The 20,421-nt window shown below is 34.4% G+C and overlaps 1 protein-coding gene across 1 annotated transcript; it reads left to right on the top strand.

Annotated features, from left to right (window-relative positions):
- Positions 1 to 180: 180 nt before the first annotated feature.
- Positions 181 to 17,669, top strand: LOC128230535 (ras-related protein M-Ras-like). The gene is made up of 6 exons (XM_052942888.1): positions 181 to 536; positions 4,814 to 4,967; positions 5,327 to 5,426; positions 7,990 to 8,069; positions 8,718 to 8,836; positions 9,456 to 17,669. Exons 1-5 carry the CDS (start codon positions 347 to 349, stop codon positions 8,791 to 8,793), a joined length of 600 nt encoding a protein of 199 aa, XP_052798848.1. The 5' UTR covers positions 181 to 346; the 3' UTR covers positions 8,794 to 8,836; positions 9,456 to 17,669.
- The last annotated feature ends 2,752 nt before the right edge of the window (positions 17,670 to 20,421 follow it).

The following is a 20,421-nucleotide window of genomic DNA, read 5'->3' as shown; positions in this document are numbered from 1 at the left end:
ACGTTTTATTTTGTTTGATTAGAGTAATATTCAAATTCATAAATAGTTATTTAATCGTATATATATATATACCTATTTATAAGTCTATATTGGCTAACAGCCTATAACAGGCGTTTTATAAATAGCGTCGTATTTCGTTGGACGATTTGTCTAAATTACTCCAAATATAAATACCGGAAAGTCAAGGACAAATAATAAACATGGCCGCTCCCACAAATAAAGATTGTGAAATTTGTTTTCGTGTCTTCAATTTACGATACCTGAATGATTAGACCTCAATATTCAATTTCAAAACTAATACACACAATAGTTTATTTTAAATGAACCTGAAATCTTAAAATACAAGATGTCTAGAGCTCCAAACGACTCTAATTTGACGACTTATAAACTGGTGGTGGTTGGGGATGGAGGTGTGGGGAAAAGTGCCCTTACGATTCAGTTCTTTCAGAAGATGTTTGTGGAGGATTACGACCCCACCATCGAAGATTCATACATCCAACACACAGACATAGATGGGGAGTGGTGTATTTTGGACGGTATTATTATCTTTTTTCTTTTTTGTACTTTCTCTTTATTTGGTAGCACAATATTATTTTAGAATGTTAATTGATTTAAGTGCTAATGCACCAGTCAATGGTAACCACGTCCCCCCAAGGTCTGGAGAATAACAGGGACTTTGACTTTTGGTCCAGCCAAGCCCGGGTATAATCCCTGCACTGCGGGCACGGACTGCTGTTAAAATCCCTGCTAAATGCACCCCAGGGACCCTAGGTAAGGTCCATTCCCCGCTATTTTAGGAACGAAGACATAACCACCTCATTCACGCAGCACTTTGGGGCCATGGAAGGTAAAAACAGTAAGTTGCCGGTAAGAACTAGCTGCTTGTTTAGTTTATTCAGTTTATGTGCTGAGCTAGTGTTTTATGGCCATTGGTTTCAGTAACCCCCCAGGTACAATTTCCTTCAAGGTTAAGCAATTATACTTATAGAAGTAATGAATACAATGAACAATATTTAGGGCTGTATCATCTTTCAATCTTGGCAAGAATGTCTGCCAATCTGAACTGTTCTGGTTGTGTTAGTAAATCCCTATAGATTTGACAGTTCTTAAACAATATCTTTGTGAGTTTTGGTTGTAATAATTAACACTTCAAACTTGGAACGAAACATGTTAAGTTCAAACTTCAGCATCTGCCTAAAAACATAATCACAAAATGTTTTGATGTTTAAAAACCTTCATGTTATACAATGTAAAGCACCCTTTACTTGGTATGGAGTATCAGACATTTCAGTCTCCAAGTCGGTAGATTGGGTTTAAAAACAGTCAAATTTCTAAATCCCTTTCATTTCAGTCAAAAACAATGATGGATACAATGTAATCAAGAACTTGAAAGTTGTTACTTTTTTTTAGATTTTCCAAAAATATGCATAAAATATGTCAAGGTTCAGGGTCTTGTCAAATGTTGGTGTTTTTGATTGTGAAATAGAAGGAATATTATGTCTGGCTATTGAAAGCTCAAGGTTACATTAAGTAGAGCTGCTGATATTCAATCAGACTGCCAAACAGGTCTTGAGCAGACGACTGCAAAATTGTGCATGTTTATTTTCACGCCAAAACGTGGTAAAATTTTATACATTGTTTGAGAATCAATAAACTTTGGGAATGTTATTTCTATGCAGTAATGTTTTGATCAAAGCATTAAAATATATATATATGTCTTTAATACTAACAAAGAACATTGATTGGTAGGATGCCAATTAATAAAGAATGCTGAATAGTAGTACACCAGTGGTCTTCAGTGCGGTAACTTAGCAACGATCTCGGCCGAGGTGTCAAGATATTTGACAGGTTGTTTATTGCACCTTTTCCTGTGGCAGATTATGTGGTATTTGTGCATGGTTGATATAATTTTAAGAGTTTTCAAATGAAATTTTAAACCCAAAAATTGTTCTGATTATTTATTTCAAGAGCAGTAGTTTTTGTCGGATAGAGTGGTAGGGGGGGGGGGGTCTCAAAAGCAGTACATTTTACCTACCACCAGTAAAGCTCATTTGTCCGGGAGTATTTTAATCCCGATCACTTTTATTAGCTCGACTATTCAAAGAATAGGTGGGCTATACCCTGCCCCAGCGCCGGCGTCGGCGTCTGGTTAAAGGTTTAGGGCAAGTCCAATACCCTACATTCAATTGACTTAATACTTCACACAGTTGTTCAGGGCCATCACATGATGAGGTTAGATAACTCCATATTATTCTTTACACAGATTATGGCCCCTGATTGACTATGGAACTTAGGTTAAAGTTTTAGGGCAAGTTGGAATATTTATTAATAACTTCTATATCCTTTGTCCAATTGACTTAATACTTCACACAGTTGTTCAGGACCATCACACAATGAGGTTACATAACTCCATATTATCCTAAATACAAGATATGGCCCCTGATTGACTTAGGTTAAAGTTTTAGGGCAGGTTAAAGTTTTAGGGCAAGTTGGGATTTTCACTTAAAACTCCAATACCATTCATTCAATTGACTTAATACTTCACACAGATGTTCAGAGCCATCACATTATGAGGTTAGATAACTCCATATTATCTTTTATACAAATATGGCCCCTGATTGACTATGGAACTTAGGTTAAAGTTTTATGGCAGGTTGGGGTATTGTTTAATAACTTCTATACCCTTCATTCAATTGACTTAATACTTCACACAATTGTTCAGGACCATCACCCAATGAGGTTACATAACTCCATATCCTCAATACAAGTTATGGCCCCTGATTGACTTAGGTTAAAGGTTTAGGCAAGTAAAAGTAAAGGGCAAGTTGGGATTTTAATAAAAAACTTCTATACCGTTCATTTAATGCACTTAATTAAATTCAAAATTATTTGCGACCAACTTACAACAAGAAACATAACTCCGTTTTAAGCCTAAATACAAATTATGGCCCTTGAATTTATTTTTTTATTATTATTATTTTTTTATTTTTTTTATTTCCTTTGAAAGGCATATTTGTATATTCTAAACCACATTTGCATAATGGGAAATCAAGTTATTTGAATGACTTGAGTCATTGTTTGGGCGGGCTGGTGGGAGAGCAGCATCAAAGTCACCTTATGTATCGAATAATTTTAATTAGGTTTGAGAGACCAAACTTGGTATTATTACATCCTTATTGTATTCTAAGTCAAAGCGGCGTAGTCGAGTGCGCTGTCTTACGACGGCTCTTGTTACTTATTTATATTAAATAGATTTCTATTCTGTAAGTGTTGTGCTGTGGATGGGAATCAACTCAATCAAATCAGCTAAGAAATTGAAAGAGTTGCTTCCCTTGCTTTAAAAATCTAATAATATTCCTTGTACATGCAATGATAACAATTAAAAAAATAATGAGCAATTAGATGATAACTTACCAAAACACACCAGAAACCAGGTAACACAAATATATGAGGTTTGCATAAGAAGGAAAAAAAAATTCATTGTAATATCGTAGTTGGCAAGGCAGATGTACATAGTATACAAAAAAATCATGTTTACGGTTATTTACTTGTAATAAAAGACAAGCTTCAAAAATGAGCATACAGTTGATGTCATCATTTCCCCATGTAATACATATTTACATGTATGCTGCTTGGAACGTTAACAGGGATTTAAAACGATAATACTCACCTAAATTTGATGTAACTTCTCAGTCATTGCTAAGGTTTGGATCTGTATCGACCTAGATCATTTAATTATCAATCCAGATAAACAAATGTGTGTTTTGATAGGTGATCAGTATTTTTAAACTGCTCAGGTCATACAAATCAACCAGTTTGGCTTTTTTTCAATCTATTGCATTGCAGGGCATTTTTATGCCCCCACAAAGTGGCGGCATATAGGGTTGCCCTTGTCCGTACGTACGTCTGTCTGTCTGTCTGTACGTACGTACGTACGTACGTACGTACGTACGTACGTACGTACGTACGTACGTACGTACGTCCCGAAGATTGTTTCCGATCTAATTCTTGAAAACCGTTTGTCCAATCCTCACCAAACTTTAAACACATGTTTGTGACCATAATATCTTGATCAAGTTCGATAGTCATGGAAATCGCTTTAGTCATTTAGGAGTTACGGCCCTTTTTTGCCAAAAATACTTCAAAAATATGTCCCGAAGATTGTTTCCAATCTAATTCTTGAAAAGTATGTGTCCAATCCTCACCAAACTTTACATACATGATTGTGACCATAATATCTTGATCAAGTTCAATAGCCATGGAAATCCCTTTCGTCATTTAGGAGTTACGGCCCTTTATTTGCAAAAAAAGACTTGAAAAATACGTCCCGAAGATTGTTTCCGATCTAATTCTTGAAAACTGTTTGTCCAATCCTCACCAAACTTTTAACACATGTTTGTGACCATAATATCTTGATCAAGTTCGATAGCCATGGAAATCGCTTTAATCATTTTTATGGCCTGTTTTGGGACCAAATTGGGCCCCCTTGCCTCTTTGAATAAATCTAAATAAATGATATGTGGTTAATTGTAGTTTGTACACTATTCAACGTTCAAAATTCCCCCTAAAAGAAAAACCAATGCAAGACTTTACCCTCAGAAGTAACAGGCATCTGTCAGGTTGAAAATGCCCTTCAGTGGCATGCAGTAATTAAAATTCTTCAAAAGTAAAGAAAAAAGAGACCTAGACCTGTGGAAAATTAGCTGAACATAAAAGCTTGAGCTTGCAGGTCTGGGCCCAATGTCTTTGAGTTATTACCATCTACTCTAAATAAATTATATAATTATTTATTTAAATCCTTTGTTTTTTGCAGTGTTGGACACAGCTGGTCAAGAGGAATTCTCTGCAATGCGAGAGCAATACATGCGTAAAGGAGACGGCTTCATGCTTGTGTACTCGGTTACAGACCCCTCCAGTTATGAAAACATAGCTAATTTCCATGGACAAATTCTCAGGGTTAAGGACAAGTAAGCTTATTAAGTCAAGTGTTTGAACATGTTTTGATTAGGTCTTTCTCTGTAATTGATCCTAAATATTTGCAATGAAGTGATGTCTCATGATTTGTTTATATTATGCATGTTTTTAAAATTTAAGTTACTTACTATAAACATAAAAAAAATATGATTAAGAGTTACACAATGACTGCTAGTTTTATTGAGCCCAGTTTCATACTTGTGTAGCCTCACCTACAGGTTTCTGTTTCTGATAAGAAAATGAATGCAATAACAAAAATAAAGAAAACTTCTTCAATATTTTTGAATAATGGAAAATTACTTCAATTACCTTATAAATGACCATCAAGAAAACATCCTTTTTTCTGTTACAGAGACCAGTACCCTATGTTACTGGTGGCTAACAAGGTAGATCTTGTACGACAAAGGAAAGTGTCAGAGGTGCAGGGCAGGTCACTTGCTGCTCATTTACGGGTAAGCAAAAGCAGGGCAGATAACTTTGAGAAACTACAACATCTAATTAAATTTGTCATCATTTAGAAGTTCTGAAGTTCAGGTTTATTGACTATGGAACTTAGGTTAAAGTTTTAGGGCAGGTTGGGGTATTGTTTAATAACTTCTATACCCTTCATTCAATTGACTTAATACTTCACACAATTGTTCAGGACCATCACCCAATGAGGTTACATAACTCCATATCCTTAATACAAGTTATGGCCACTGATTGACTTAGGTTAAAGTTATAGGCAAGTAAAAGTAAAGGGCAAGTTGTGATTTTAATTAAAAAATGTCTATACCGTTCATTAAATGCACTTTATAAAATTCAAAGTTATTTATGACCATCTTACAACAAGAAACATAACTCCGTTTTAAACCTAAATACAAATTATGGCCCTTGATTTTTTATTTTTTCTAAATTCCTTTGAAAGGCATATTTGTATATATTCTTAACCACATTTTCAAAATGGGAAATCAAGTTATTTGAATGACTTGAGTCATTGTTTGGGTGGGCTGGTGGGAGGGCAGCATCAAAGTCACCTTATGTATCGAATAATTTTAGTTAGGTTTGACATAAAGAGACCAAACTTGGTATTATTACATCATTATTGTATTCTAAGTCAAAGCGTCTTATGACGGCTCTTGTTTTTAGCTCTACCAGTCAAAGGCCAGAAGAGCTTTTGCGATGGTAATGTGTACGTAGTATGTGCATCTGTGCGTCCGTGCCTCTGTAAACAATTGGTTGTGAACACGATACAGTCTTCATTTTTGATTGTATCTCGATGAAACTTGTACAGTATTTAGATATCCATTAGAGCTCGGTTCCTTTCGAAAACCAGCCAGATCTGCCCATGCATGCCTGGATTATGGGTCTTGAAAGTATAAAAAAAAATGCTATTTTAAGCTAAGTCTATTTTTAGCCAAGTCTACATGAGCGAAGTCTATTTTTAGCCAAGTTTACATGTAATGAAGGTTTGTTCAAATTATGCCCCTGGGGTCATTACTGCCCCCCCCCCCCCCCCCCCCACGGAGATTGTCACGCAAGGGACCAGTGCGGCAAGTGCAAACGACCTCGGCGACGTTGGCGGAGGCCCAGGGAAAAGTCCCCCCCCCCCCTTTAAGTTGGGAAATGTTAAAAACTTGTCTGAAACCATTATGCAAATCCTTGCTATTTTGAACAAGGCTTTATTTAGTGGCCCACTACCATGGTTGTTCAAATTATGTCCCTTGGGTCAAAACTGGCACTGCCCTGAGTGTCACTATTTTCCTAGAAACTTATTTAAGAAATATTTTCAAAATATTCTTGTTTCAAACCACAAGGCCCATACCTTTGATATTTGTTTTGGAGCATCTTATGATGCAATTGAAAACATTTGAAATAATGCCCCTTGGGCAAAAGCTGGCCCCACCCCTTTTGACTTATTAATTTTTAAAGCTACAGTAATGAAATTTTGACCATGTGAACAGTTTTGCAAACAAGCATTAATGCTGTCCTCGGATGTCCTTGACTTTGACCTTTGACCGACTTTTTATTTTTAAAGCTACAGAAATGAAATTTTGACAATGAGTACAGTTTTGAAAGCAAATATTTTTTTACCCTCATATTACCTTTACTTGGCTCATAGTAAAATAGTTCATAGTAAAATAGTTCATGCAACTAATCTGCTTACAACACTTCCTGTCCTCAGATGTTAAACGTGCAGCGTTTTCAGCTAACCCAAACACTAAAAGTGAATTATATATTTGTTGCCTATAACTCAAACGTACATGCTCTGGATTGAAAATGACCACAAGAGCCATGCCAGTAGAGCATAAGCCTAAAAAGGCCCTTTTGGGCCTCTTGTTATTTGGACCTTTGCATCGAAAAACAGTAGGAAATACCTATAAATGATTTTGGAAACAATTTTAAAAGGGGTCTAAGCCGCTTTACCCTGATCTTGGTATGAATCTCTTATATACTATATCAGACCCCTGGCTATTTTTCAGAATTGACAAAAATTAGTTGTTAGAACCCCTGATCATTAATATATTACAGTCGAACCCCATTGACTCGAACTCACTTGGCTTGCTTTCCTCGTTGGCTCAAACTGGATGTAAATGACAGATTAATCATTTGTTTCTAATGAATGAAACAATTCCCACTTGTCTCAAATTTTTCTAAGTGCAAAGAATTTTCGCCAGTCCCTGAGAGTTTGATTCAACAGAGTTTGACTGTAATGTAAAAGCGCACATTATAGGTTGATGCCAAAATACTTTTTTTCATTTAAAATTAATGCATTATCATGTTAATGAGTTGAACATAATAATACATTGAAATACATCAACCTATATTGTGTGCCTTTCACTTAAAATGACTACCAATAATTTACTCCAAATGGGTACAGCATTCAGAAGCACCTATAACTGTAATTAGTTTATACTCAATATTTATTTTAGCTTGATCAAATCCAGGACCTCTTGGGTGATAGGTGGACACATATTCAACAAGAAAGTTCTCACCTTGAATAAAATTGTCTACATTTATATCATTTGTTGTCAGGTGCCATATCTGGAGACAAGTGCAAAGGACCCGCCTGTCAATGTGGATCTGGCATTCCACGATGTCGTCAGGGTCATCAGGTAACCCTTGTTTATTAGGTCATCGAGTTTTGAGAGTTTTTTGAACTCATGATAAGTTCCTCTATTATGTACAGTTCTTCCTAGAAAGTGAAATGAGACTACTTGTCATTTCAAGTCAAATGATCAATTAAAATAAGTAAACACTACTGTTAAATTATAAATGAATTGTTCTGAAATAACAACTCTAGCAGCTATTTTCGAAGAATCATCTTTTGACAAATTGGATAATGCTTATAAAATGAATATATACCCCCCAAGCAAATACCTGTGCATTTCAAACTTTTAGTTGATCTTGAAATGAAACAAAATTGCAATATGTTTGAGTATTTTCTGAATGTGTTTTCTGATGTATAATATTTGACATGACGCCAAATTATCCTGATAATAGATATACCAAACTATTAAACTAGTGGAGATATTTACTAATCATGTGATAACTCTGGCGAAACAAATGAATGTGGATGCCGATTTTATATGTTGTTTTCTGAAAACAAAGTAGGCAATTATCAAGGGTGGTCAGATTTGAGTGTTTTATCAAATCAATGGGTGAAAGTTGAAAAGTTTTAATTGACATTAAAATTATAAGATAGAACTCTCACGCTTTCACATAATGTGTTGTTTCTAAGTCTTCATCTGTCATGTTTTCAGACAACAGCCCAAGGAATTTAAGAAGCAACTCAAGACCCACAAGGGCAAGAGAAGAGTGCGGTGTAACCTACTGTGATAATACAACTCAATACCTACGTGTCCTTATGTATAGTGCAGAGGTAAGAGTGTGGTGTAACCTGTGATAATACAACTCATACTTAAGTGTTCTTATGTATAGGGTACAGGTAAGTGTGCAGTGTAATCTTCAGTGACAACAGAATTTATGCAATATTATTATTTCTGTCTGGAAAAAAATATTGTGTGTCTTCTCTTGGTGTCATTATTGGCTTCATTGTTTTGAAAAAGCTTTATACTTGGCTAAAAACAATAACTTTGAAACTCGTGTTCCCAGGAACAATATGCACATATATAACCGTAAATCTGGCTTTAATTATTGTTGAGTTATGACTTTGTGTCAAGGTAATTGTTACTCAAAAGTAGAAAATAGGTATTGACTTCATAACTTTAGTTCATGTTAAACAATGGTGGTATAATTTTGTATGTACATGTAACTACATTTTGTGATGGAAAAGTTGAATTGCCTTCTCATGGCGCCTCTATTTCTTTGTACAACTGGTTATCTTGAGGCACATTCAATGACAAAGGCTGAGTAAAGGCCCATGCTTTTTTGACAAAGGGGAGATGAGGTGGGCATCTGTGTTTTATGGATACATTCGTAGTTTTGTAAGTATCTCTTGCTTTTTTTACAATCACTGTTTATTCTTCTGTATATTTCAGATTTCAGATATGATACAGAACTTGATTGGAACTAGCCTTACTTGTATTTACTTGATGAAGACGGCAATACATCTGTCCTGGGAACAGTGATGTCTGCATTTCTGGATTATTCCATCATGGAAATTTCTGCTGTGCAGGAGTTTTTCTGAATTTCCAGGTCATCACAACATCACAAGAGAACAAACACAGATTCAATTTTAGGCCATGCAGAAGTGTTTTTTTTTTCTGCAATTTGTATGAAATAATTTGTTTGTATTTGACTCGGAAAATATTTCTTCTTGTTCAAAATGAAAATATTGTCAGGTTATTTGTCGTAAATTAGCTACATTCATGCAGCGGTTAAAATAAGAATTCGCCTGCCAGTCTTGCTCTTGTATAATGTTTGACGGACTTGTTTAAATTTCAATTAAAAATCAATGTGAGTAAGTGAGACTATGTTATCAACAACCTTTCACAAGATGTCATAGATCAAGAAATTTCCATTGAATATTATGTGAGTGTTACAATTTGAATGGAAAGATTTAATTGCAAAATCAAATGATCTTTGCCTAAGCTGTCTTATAAATGTCTTAGTTTAAAAATAGATACTGTATATACTCTAAAATATCTCTTGTAAAAAGTGATCATACCATACGTGGTGCGTTGTTAGGTTTGCCTCTACAGCCTCATCATTGAGGTTTTATAGTTTTAAGATTACATACAGTAAAACAAACTATTGATGATACATTTTATACCGGTTCTTTTGCACTCTTTAATGCACACAACTATATTTTATCATTTTTAGCTAGTCTGTTTATTGAGATCATTATCATAGCCTTGGTGTCATTGTCGTTGTTGTTAAAAAAACATAAACCTTTGCCATACCTTAAAAACCTTTCAAGATATTTCGATGAAACCAGGGACACATGTTGCCAGAGATCGATGCGTAAATGAACAGCACAGTCCATAACTTTGGCTTTTATAATTGTCAAGTTATGCCCTTGAGACCCAACACTTGGCCATTACTTGATAAACGTTCAAAATATTTACATGAAATTTTGTACACATATTAATAGGTACATAATGCACATGTGTAGAAGGCCATTGATCAGATATTGCCAAGTAATGCTCCTTTTAAGTTTGAAAAGTCTCGCAAAAGCTTTAATGTTGCAATAAATTAACAACCATTTAAGATATTCCCATGAAATATTGTATACAAATGACCAGTGAGAATGTACACATGTGTTGCAAGGCTCATAACTCTTGCTATTACCAGTGAGAATGTGCACGTGTGTTGAAAGGCCCATAACTCTTGCTATTACCAGTGAGAATGTGCACGTGTGTTGCAAGGCCCATAACTCTTGCTATTACCAGTGAGAATGTGCACGTGTGTTGAAAGGCCCATAACTCTTGCTACTACCAGCGAGAATGTGCACATGTGATGCAAGGCCCTTAACTCTTGCTATTACCAGTGAGAATGTGCACGTGTGTTGAAAGGCCCATAACTCTTGCTATTACCAGTGAGAATGTGCACATGTGATGCAAGGCCCTTAACTCTTGCTATTACCAGTGAGAATGTGCACGTGTGTTGAAAGGCCCTTAACTCTTGCTATTACCAGTGAGAATGTGCACGTGTGTTGCAAGGCCCATAACTCTTGCTATTACCAGTGAGAATGTGCACGTGTGTTGCAAGGCCCATAACTCTTGCTATTACCAGTGAGAATGTGCACGTGTGTTGCAAGGCCCATAACTCTTGCTACTACCAGCGAGAATGTGCACGTGTGTTGCAAGGCCCATAACTTTTGCTACTACCAGCGAGAATGTGCACGTGTGTTGCAAGGCCCATAACTCTTGCTATTACCAGCGAGAATATGCACGTGTGTTGCAAGGCCCATAACTCTTGCTACTACCAGCGAGAATGTGCACGTGTGTTGCAAGGCCCATAACTCTTGCTATTACCAGTGAGAATGTGCACGTGTGTTGAAAGGCCCATAACTCTTGCTATTACCAGTGAGAATGTGCACGTGTGTTGAAAGGCCCATAACTCTTGCTATTACCAGTGAGAATGTGCACGTGTGTTGCAAGGCCCATAACTCTTGCTATTACCAGTGAGAATGTGCACGTGTGAATGTGCACGTGTGTTGAAAGGCCCATAACTCTTGCTATAACCAGTGAGAATGTGCACGTGTGTTGAAAGGCCCATAACTCTTGCTATAACCAGTGAGAATGTGCACGTGTGTTGAAAGGCCCATAACTCTTGCTATTACCAGTGAGAATGTGCACGTGTGTTGAAATGCCCATAACTCTTGCTATTACCAGTGAGAATGTGCACATGTGTTGCAAGGCCCATAACTCTTGCTATTACCAGTGAGAATGTGCACATGTGTTGCAAGGCCCATAACTCTTGCTATTACCAGTGAGAATGTGCACATGTGTTGAATTGCCCATAACTCTTGCTATTACCAGTGAGAATGTGCACGTATGTTGCAAGGCCCATAACTCTTGCTATTACCAGTGAGAATGTGCACGTGTGTTGCAAGGCCCATAACTCTTGCTATTACCAGGGAGAATGTGCACATGTGTTGAAAGGCCCATAACTCTTGCTATAACCAGTGATAATGTGCACATGTGTTGCAAGGCCCATAACTCTTGCTTCAGTTAGTGTTGAATTATACCCCTTATTGACTAAGAAGAACAGACAATTGTTTGCTAAGCTCTATGGCGCTCTCCTTTGTTCTAATATTTGTTTCATATTTTATTTCTGTTATAAAGTTGAAAGTTAAATTTCAGGCTATGTGAGTTTTACCTCAGTTTTATTTGTATTTTAAACTATAAAGCATATACCCCTTAAACCATTTTATGTACCTAATGCAATCATGTTTGTATGAAATATTAACGCATGGTGCTTTGTATATGCAACTTATATGATTTCCATTTGTAACATTGTTAGCAACAGTTCGTCTTGTGGAGGTAGAGAGTAACACTTTCATTCTTTTCGAAATATTATGCCACACTTGCAGGAAGTTGCTGAGTTTTCAAATTACATTTTGAAAATTGATTCCAATGTAGTGTTTTGTCATAAGTCGGTGGTCAAATCTAATTAGCAGAAGCTCACAAGCCTTGTGTTGGTACTTTCCAGGCTTGCTAAATTTCTAGTTTTAAAATAGAAAGGATTGTTGAAAGAAATCATGATTGTAAGAATTTGGGCTTGTTCATACCCAGGTTTGATATTGATGACCGATAACTTCATGGGCTTGTTCATACCCAGGTTTGATATTGATGACCGATAACTTCATGGGCTTGTTCATACCCAGGTTTGATATTGATGACCGATAACTTCATGGGCTTGTTCATACCCAGGTTTGATATAGATGACCGATAACTTCATGGGCTTGTTCATACCCAGGTTTGATATTGATGACCGATAACTTCATGGGCTTGTTCATACCCAGGTTTGATATTGATTACCGATAACTTCATGAAATCTGATCACTTGAATGAATCATGATTTACTGAATAACTTGCCTCAACAAGACTCATTTTTGCTGACAAAAGTCTATTTTCATTTAATAATTATTTGCTTTCTCTAAATCTTTAGAGAGGACGAGATATGTTTAAATCTTCCTGTTTAAAACCATGTTTTGAAACCATTTCTTTTATAACTGTTTGTGCCATAAGTCACTGATCATCATTAGACTTCCAACAGTAAAGCTAAATGTTCATTACTGAAATTTGTTAATTTTGTTAACATTAACTTAATATGTTCTAGGAATAGATACTTTAATGTAAAATTATTCAATTACACGTTAAGCCTTTTATTGCAAGCCTTTAGGCCACAATAAGTATTCAATTTAAATTAATTTAAGTGCTTATTTAGTCAGCTATTAACATTTTGTATAATTAAAGTTAACATGGAATATTTCAAACATTTTTGAAAATAAAATTTTCACACTAGTGATTCAAACTTTCTACCGATAAACTTCCAAATTCTTTACTTTTAATCCTTTTTGTCTGTGTCTTATTGCCAAACCAACAGTCAATCTGCATTTATTTTGTGTACATAATATCGTGGAGTTAATGACAATGCCTTCCATATTTTAATGTCGCTTTGTTCATTCTGGCAATAACCCTACAATACAAACGAAACCTGACATAACATTAACATTACCTGACCATGTGAATGAAATTTTTGGACTATTTTTACATTTTTGTCTGAGCTAAAGTTGTTATTATTCTTCCATTCCGGTCTTGTTTTAGGTTGTTGTATAAACTGTGACTGATGGTTATTTAGTTGTGAAGTTTTGTAATATGAAAGTGCTTCATTGAAGTAACATTTCAAGCCATCTTAATGTGCATACATACATGCATAATATACAGTGAACAAATTCACATTAAGACTGTCATGTGATAAAACTTGGCCATCTAAAGAAAATTATTCACAAAAGGTAATAATTGGACATCTAATCAAGAAAATAATTCTCGAAAGATAATAGTTGGCCCTCTAGTCAGGTGAATAACTAATATTATCTTATTTCATCCATAATTATGGATGCATACACAGTTTTTTGTCATTAGTATGTCCATTTTAAAAGAAGGATAAAAGTATTTTTGAATGAAGGGTTGAAATTTATCATCATTTTTATAAGAGTCATATCAAAACCTCTGTGAAATAAATAATTTGAGAGGGTTTGGCGGTTGGGCCCACATAATGCATGCATTCTTGTTAGTTCAGTTGATATTGTCTAGATTGGTCAGTTGAATAACATGATTTGAAATACATGTACATTTTGATATCACTGGAGTGTTTCAATTTTGAAGAGAAAAATAGACATAAGATTTGATCATCGGTTAGATGGGGCCAGAAAAAAATGCATTTGAAGCCACACCAGATCTATTAAACTTGAATAATGTTGATTATATAACAGTATTAAATTTAGATAATTTTTTCATTATGAAAGATTTATATTGAGGTTGAAGTATTGTTGTGAAACCCGTTCATATGTACTAGGCATTTGAGGATTGTCATGAGAAGACCGGCTTAATGTCATATTCTTCCATTTTTGTTGCAAAAAAGTAAACTTAGATATGTTAGAACCTCACTATCATCAAAACTTCAAAATAATGCAACTCACGGTGACGGGTTTCATTGAAGATGGAGTGAGGTAGTTTATAACGGGTTATCTGGATGATGTCATTAAGCCGTTTCTCATGACGCTCCTCGTATTTCTTCCTTTGGGGCCAATGTCATGATCTCTTTATTTCTTGTTCAATATACAAAATAGTAGATAAGAATTTGATTGATTTTGATACAACGTAATGTTTTAAAAGAATTGTAGTTTATGTTATTGATGTGTAGATTGTCATGTTTTTTATAGAAAACAATTAAATGTAGCTTTTGATAAAAAAATTAATATATTGCATTTTAAGTATTTTTACCAAAATATAATTTAATTGTTTGTATGCTTTTAAAAATTGTATGATAGTTTGTCATACCTAAACTATGTTATGTATACAACAAGTGAAGAATTAAAGGTTGCAAGTAATTAGTGTTGTGAACTTACATTTTCCATCATTATGTTCAATATATTATAAGTGTAAACTTTTGTAACCAACATAATTATCGATACCATTCTTCCAAATATTCCCTTGTAATTATTATATCATTGTAATTTCATTGTAATAATATTGTAATACTTTCCAATATTTTTTGTTCATCACTTTTTGTAATGACTTTATTGTGGCACAATTTATACTCTATACTGTATTCCATTTGTATTTGTACTAACCTTATGAAATATTTCTAATAATTTCTTTTCTGTCATGTTACAGGGATGATTTTTGTATCTTTTGAGGCCATCTTTATTGTTGGACTTGATGAGATAATGTCATAGCTCTAATGTCAGTGTCGGCCGAATCGCCATGCATTCATTTGAACCTGGAGCCATAACTCTAAAACCGTCAACATATTCAAATGAAACTTAAAACAGGTACAAAGAGCACATGTACAGCATGGCCCATAACCCTGACTTAAATAATTGTTTAGTTATGAATAAACACCAAAACAACAGACGAGCATTTCCACTCCCTCTGCAGCACTCTTGTTAAAAAAACCACAACCTCTTGTTCCTTGATTTTCTTTGTATGAAATTGTTGTTGTTAATTGTTTAGTTATATGCTATATGACCTTTTTTAACACACTTGTTTCTTTTGTACTGCTTTGTTAGAATATTATAGCCGCTGATGTTACCTGGATAGTGCAATATTGCATAAACCATTTAAAGTGGCCAGTGTTTTATTAAGTGTCATTATAAAGGCAAAACTGAAGGGTGGGACTGGTCGAGTGGTAAAGATGCCCACCCTGTGGATTAGATCCGTAAAGATGCCCACCCTGTGGATTAGATCCGTAAAGATGCCCACTCTGTGGATTAGATCCGTAAAGATGCCCACCCTGTGGATAAGATCCGTAAAGATGCCAACCCTGTGGATAAGATCCGTAAAGATGCCCACCCTGTGGATAAGATCCGTAAAGATGCCCACCCTGTGGATTAGATCCGTAAAGATGCCCACCCTGTGAATTGGATCCGTAAAGATGCCCACCCTGTGGATTAGATCCGTAAAGATGCCCACCCTGTGGATAAGATCCGTAAAGATGCCCACCCTGTGGATTAGATCCGTAAAGATGCCAACCCTGTGGATTAGATCTGTAAACATGCCCACCCTGTGGATTAGATCTGTAAAGATGCCCACCCTGTGGATTAGATCCGTACAGATGCAGGCCCTGTGGATTAGATCCATAAAGATGCAGGCCCTGTGGGTTTAAAATGTTCTCTACACCACTCAAAAATGACGCAGTACTGGTGTCTGCCCAGGAAACAGAATCATGACTCCTGTCAGCTTTTTTATTTGAGACTAAATAAATGAGTATATACTGAAGACAGAAATATTAAATGTTCTTTGGTTATCATATATCAGATCGAATGAAACTTTGTAAGACACTGGCCAACTATGGAAACTTGATTAAAACGCTCAATTAGTGCTTTTTGCTTAGATCTAGTATTATCAATAAGTTAGACATTTTGTTTATAAATCAGTGCTTTTAGGTACATTTGAGCTGAGTTGTATAACTATTAAGAAACCGTTTAGTTGCTTATTGTTTAGGTCATCAACATTTAATTTTTCTTGCATGCAATACTTATTTTTACACATTTATTTTGAATTGAAATAATCGGCTGTTTAATTGCTTTTAGTCTTTGAATTTGATGACTTTTTTAAGTGTTTCTTTGAATATCAACAACCAAGGTGTTGGTCACTTTGAAAGGATTTCAAGGTGTATGATTTATTTACTTATTGTTTGCACATGTCACTTCCTATACATGCTATTCCCATAGCACATTCGGAGATTTGGAGAAGAAACAAAATCTACTCCATGATCGCTGTTATACAGATTTATAGCTTATTTGCTTCTGAGACACATACTTTTACTAAAAGTACTTTTGCAGGGATATTGTTTGATGTTTAAGTTTAAGTTTTTGTCCTAAGTCATTAACAATGTCTCAGTAAGTTTATATTGTTTTTACAGTACACTGTTCATGATTTGTTGTTACAGTTGGCTGATCATGATTAGCTGTTACAGTTCACTGTTCATGATTTGTTGATACGGTTCACTGATCATGATTTGTTGTTACGGTTCACTGATCATGATTTGTCTTACGGTTCACTGATCATGATTTGTTGTTGTTTCGGTTCACTGATCATGATTTGTTGTTACGGTTCACTGATCATGATTTGTTGTTACAGATGACTGATCATGATTTGTTTTTGTTTCGGTTCACTGATCATGATTTGTTGTTGTTTCGGTTCACTGATCATGATTTGTTGTTACGGTCACCGATCATGATTTGTTGTTACAGATGACTGATCATGATTTGTTGTTACGGTTTACTGATCATAATTTGTTGTTTCGCATCACTGATCATGATTTATTACTAATAAATTATGGGATATTTATTTTCTAATAGTAAGAATACCAGAAATACTTCTAATACAAAAGTTTTTCATTGATATTGTTTGATTTTCATATATGTTTTAGTATGAATACTAAGCAGGCAATAATGTTACTTTAGCCATAACCCAAGATAATCTGTTTTACAATAATTATGTATTATAAAACTAATAAGCATTTATGTATCCAGCCTTTGATGATATTTTTTATATAAATTAAATAACCAAAATGAATGTCTTGAATGTCTTCGTTTGTTTAATCTGATGTCTAATGATCATCAATAAGGAACAAGATGTCAGTTAACCATGATGATGATGATGATGATGATGATGATGATGATGATGATGGTGATGATGATGATGGTGATGTTGGTGGTAGCGATGATGATGATGATGATGATGATGATGATGATGATGATGATGCATCATTAACTTTTAATGCGTTTTTGCAATTGCATGAGAGAGCATTTTGTCTGCGTCAAAGGCGGCTTTATTACCAATAACACTGATTATGAACCATAAATGTATTGTATGAAAAACGAAAAAAACAAGAAATAAAAAATGCTCCATAAGCGAAAGCCAAGGAAATCTAGATCCGAAGTCTGATCCTATTCCGATTGAAAACTTGCAGCATAGGGAAAATGCAAATAAATGTTGACAATGACGAATTGAAAACAAACATTCATGTAATACAGCTTGGTATCCGAAGTCATAAATAAAGCAAAATGTAATACTGTGATTACTGCCACAAAAACGAGACTTCCTTTTCAAATATTATTTTCACTTCATAGATCTACTTCGATATTAATTCAATAGCCTTTGAAGACATTGTATTGTACGTAACCTTTCAGATTGTTATAATCCTATTGACCACTGTTTTGCACACAATAGGGTAAAGCCTTTGTTGCGGTTAGATGGTTTAAGTGACCGAACCGGACCTTTTCCTGTTTTAACTTGTCCCAATATTTTATTCTATATAGATATAACCTACATTAAAACTTAACGTTTACACTTTGATTACACGTTGAACTCTTATAGTTAAAATGGCGTTCAGAGGAAGATACGCCAAAGTGCTACTGATTGTGTCCATTTGTTCTTTCATAGTGGCTTTCAACTTCTTATTCAATCAGCTTCAGTACAAAGGTATTTATTTTTCTTTTGATCGAAACTATTTCATGTTGAACATGGTTATCCAGGTATAACCCGAACGCGTATTTCAAATTGAGCATTAATTGAAAAAAATACGATAACAACTGTGGATACAATTTCAATTGTAAATACAATAGCATCTTGAGATGCATTGGTAACTGTAGACACATTGCAAAAATAAGTGTAAATACAAATGACAAACTTTAGATACAATAACAATCTTTAGATACAATACCAGCTGTTGATGCAATAACAACTGTAGATACAATAACAACTGTAGATGCAATAACAACTGTAGATACAACAACAAATGTAGATACAATGCCAAATGTAGATACAATACCAACTGTAGATGCAATAACAAATGTAGATACAATACCAACTATAGATACAATACGAACTGTAAATAAAATACGAAATGTACATACAATAACACATGTAGATACTATACCAACTGTAGATACAATAACAAATGGAGATACAATAACAAATGGAGATACAATAACAAATGTAGATACTATACCAAATGTAGATACAATAACAAATGGAGATACAATAACAAATGGAGATACAATAACAAATGCAGGTACAATAACAAATGGAGATACAATAACAAATGGAGATACAATAACAAATGTAGATACAATAACACATGTAGATACTATACCAACTGTAGATACAATAACAAATGGAGATACAATAACAAATGGAGATACAATAACAAATGCAGGTACAATAACAAATGGAGGTACAATAACAAATGGAGATACAATAACAAATGGAGATACAATAACAAATGGAGATACAATAACACATGTAGATACTATACCAAATGTAGATACAATAACAAATGGAGATACAATAACAAATGGAGATACAATAACAAATGCAGGTACAATAACAAATGGAGATACAATAACAAATGGAGATACAATAACAAATGTAGATACAATAACAAATTTAGATACAATAATAAATGGAGATACAATAACAAATGGAGATACACTAACAAATGCAGATACAATAACAAATGCAGATACAATAACAAATGCAGGTACAATAACAAATGGAGGTACAATAACAAATGGAGATACAATAACAAATGGAGATACAATAACAAATGGAGGTACAATAACAAATGTAGATACAATAACAAATGGAGATACAATAACAAATTTAGATACAATAATAAATGGAGATACAATAACAAATGCAGGTACAATAACAAATGGAGGTACAATAACAAATGGAGATACAATAACAAATCGATGTACAATAACAAATGGAGATACAATAACAAATCGATGTACAATACCAACTGTAGATACAATAACAAATGGAGATACACTAACAAATGGAGATACAATAACAAATGTAGATACAATAACAAATCGATGTACAAAACCAACTGTAGATACAATAACAAATGTAGATACAATAACAAATGTAGATACAATAACATATGTTGATACAATAACAAATGCAGGTACAATAACAAATGTAGATACAATAACAAATCGATGTACAATAACAAATGTAGATACAATAACAAATGGAGATACACTAACAAATGGAGATACAATAATAAATGTAGATACAATAACAAATCGATGTACAATACCAACTGTAGTTACAATAACAAATGTAGATACACTAACAAATGGAGATACAATAACAAATGGAGATACAATAACAAATGTAGATACAATAACATATGTTGATACAATAACAATTGCAGGTACAATAACAAATGGAGATACAATAACAAATCGAGGTACAATACCAACTGTAGATACAATAAAATAACATAGTGGTGCCTTTTAATTTATACACATAA

The sequence above is a fragment of the Mya arenaria genome, chromosome 1 (genome assembly GCF_026914265.1).
Source record: "Mya arenaria isolate MELC-2E11 chromosome 1, ASM2691426v1".
Classification (NCBI taxonomy): Eukaryota; Metazoa; Mollusca; class Bivalvia; order Myida; family Myidae; genus Mya; species Mya arenaria.
This window is presented reverse-complemented; position numbering and strand designations above follow the sequence as displayed.

Bases quoted from the DNA above. Each gene is read 5' to 3' on its own strand.
- LOC128230535 (XM_052942888.1), top strand. From the start codon at position 347: ATGTCTAGAGCTCCAAACGACTCTAATTTGACGACTTATAAACTGGTG. The intron at 537-4,813 runs GTATTATTATCT...TGTTTTTTGCAG, and splicing joins GGAGTGGTGTATTTTGGACG to TGTTGGACACAGCTGGTCAA. The intron at 8,070-8,717 runs GTAACCCTTGTT...TCATGTTTTCAG, and splicing joins GATGTCGTCAGGGTCATCAG to ACAACAGCCCAAGGAATTTA.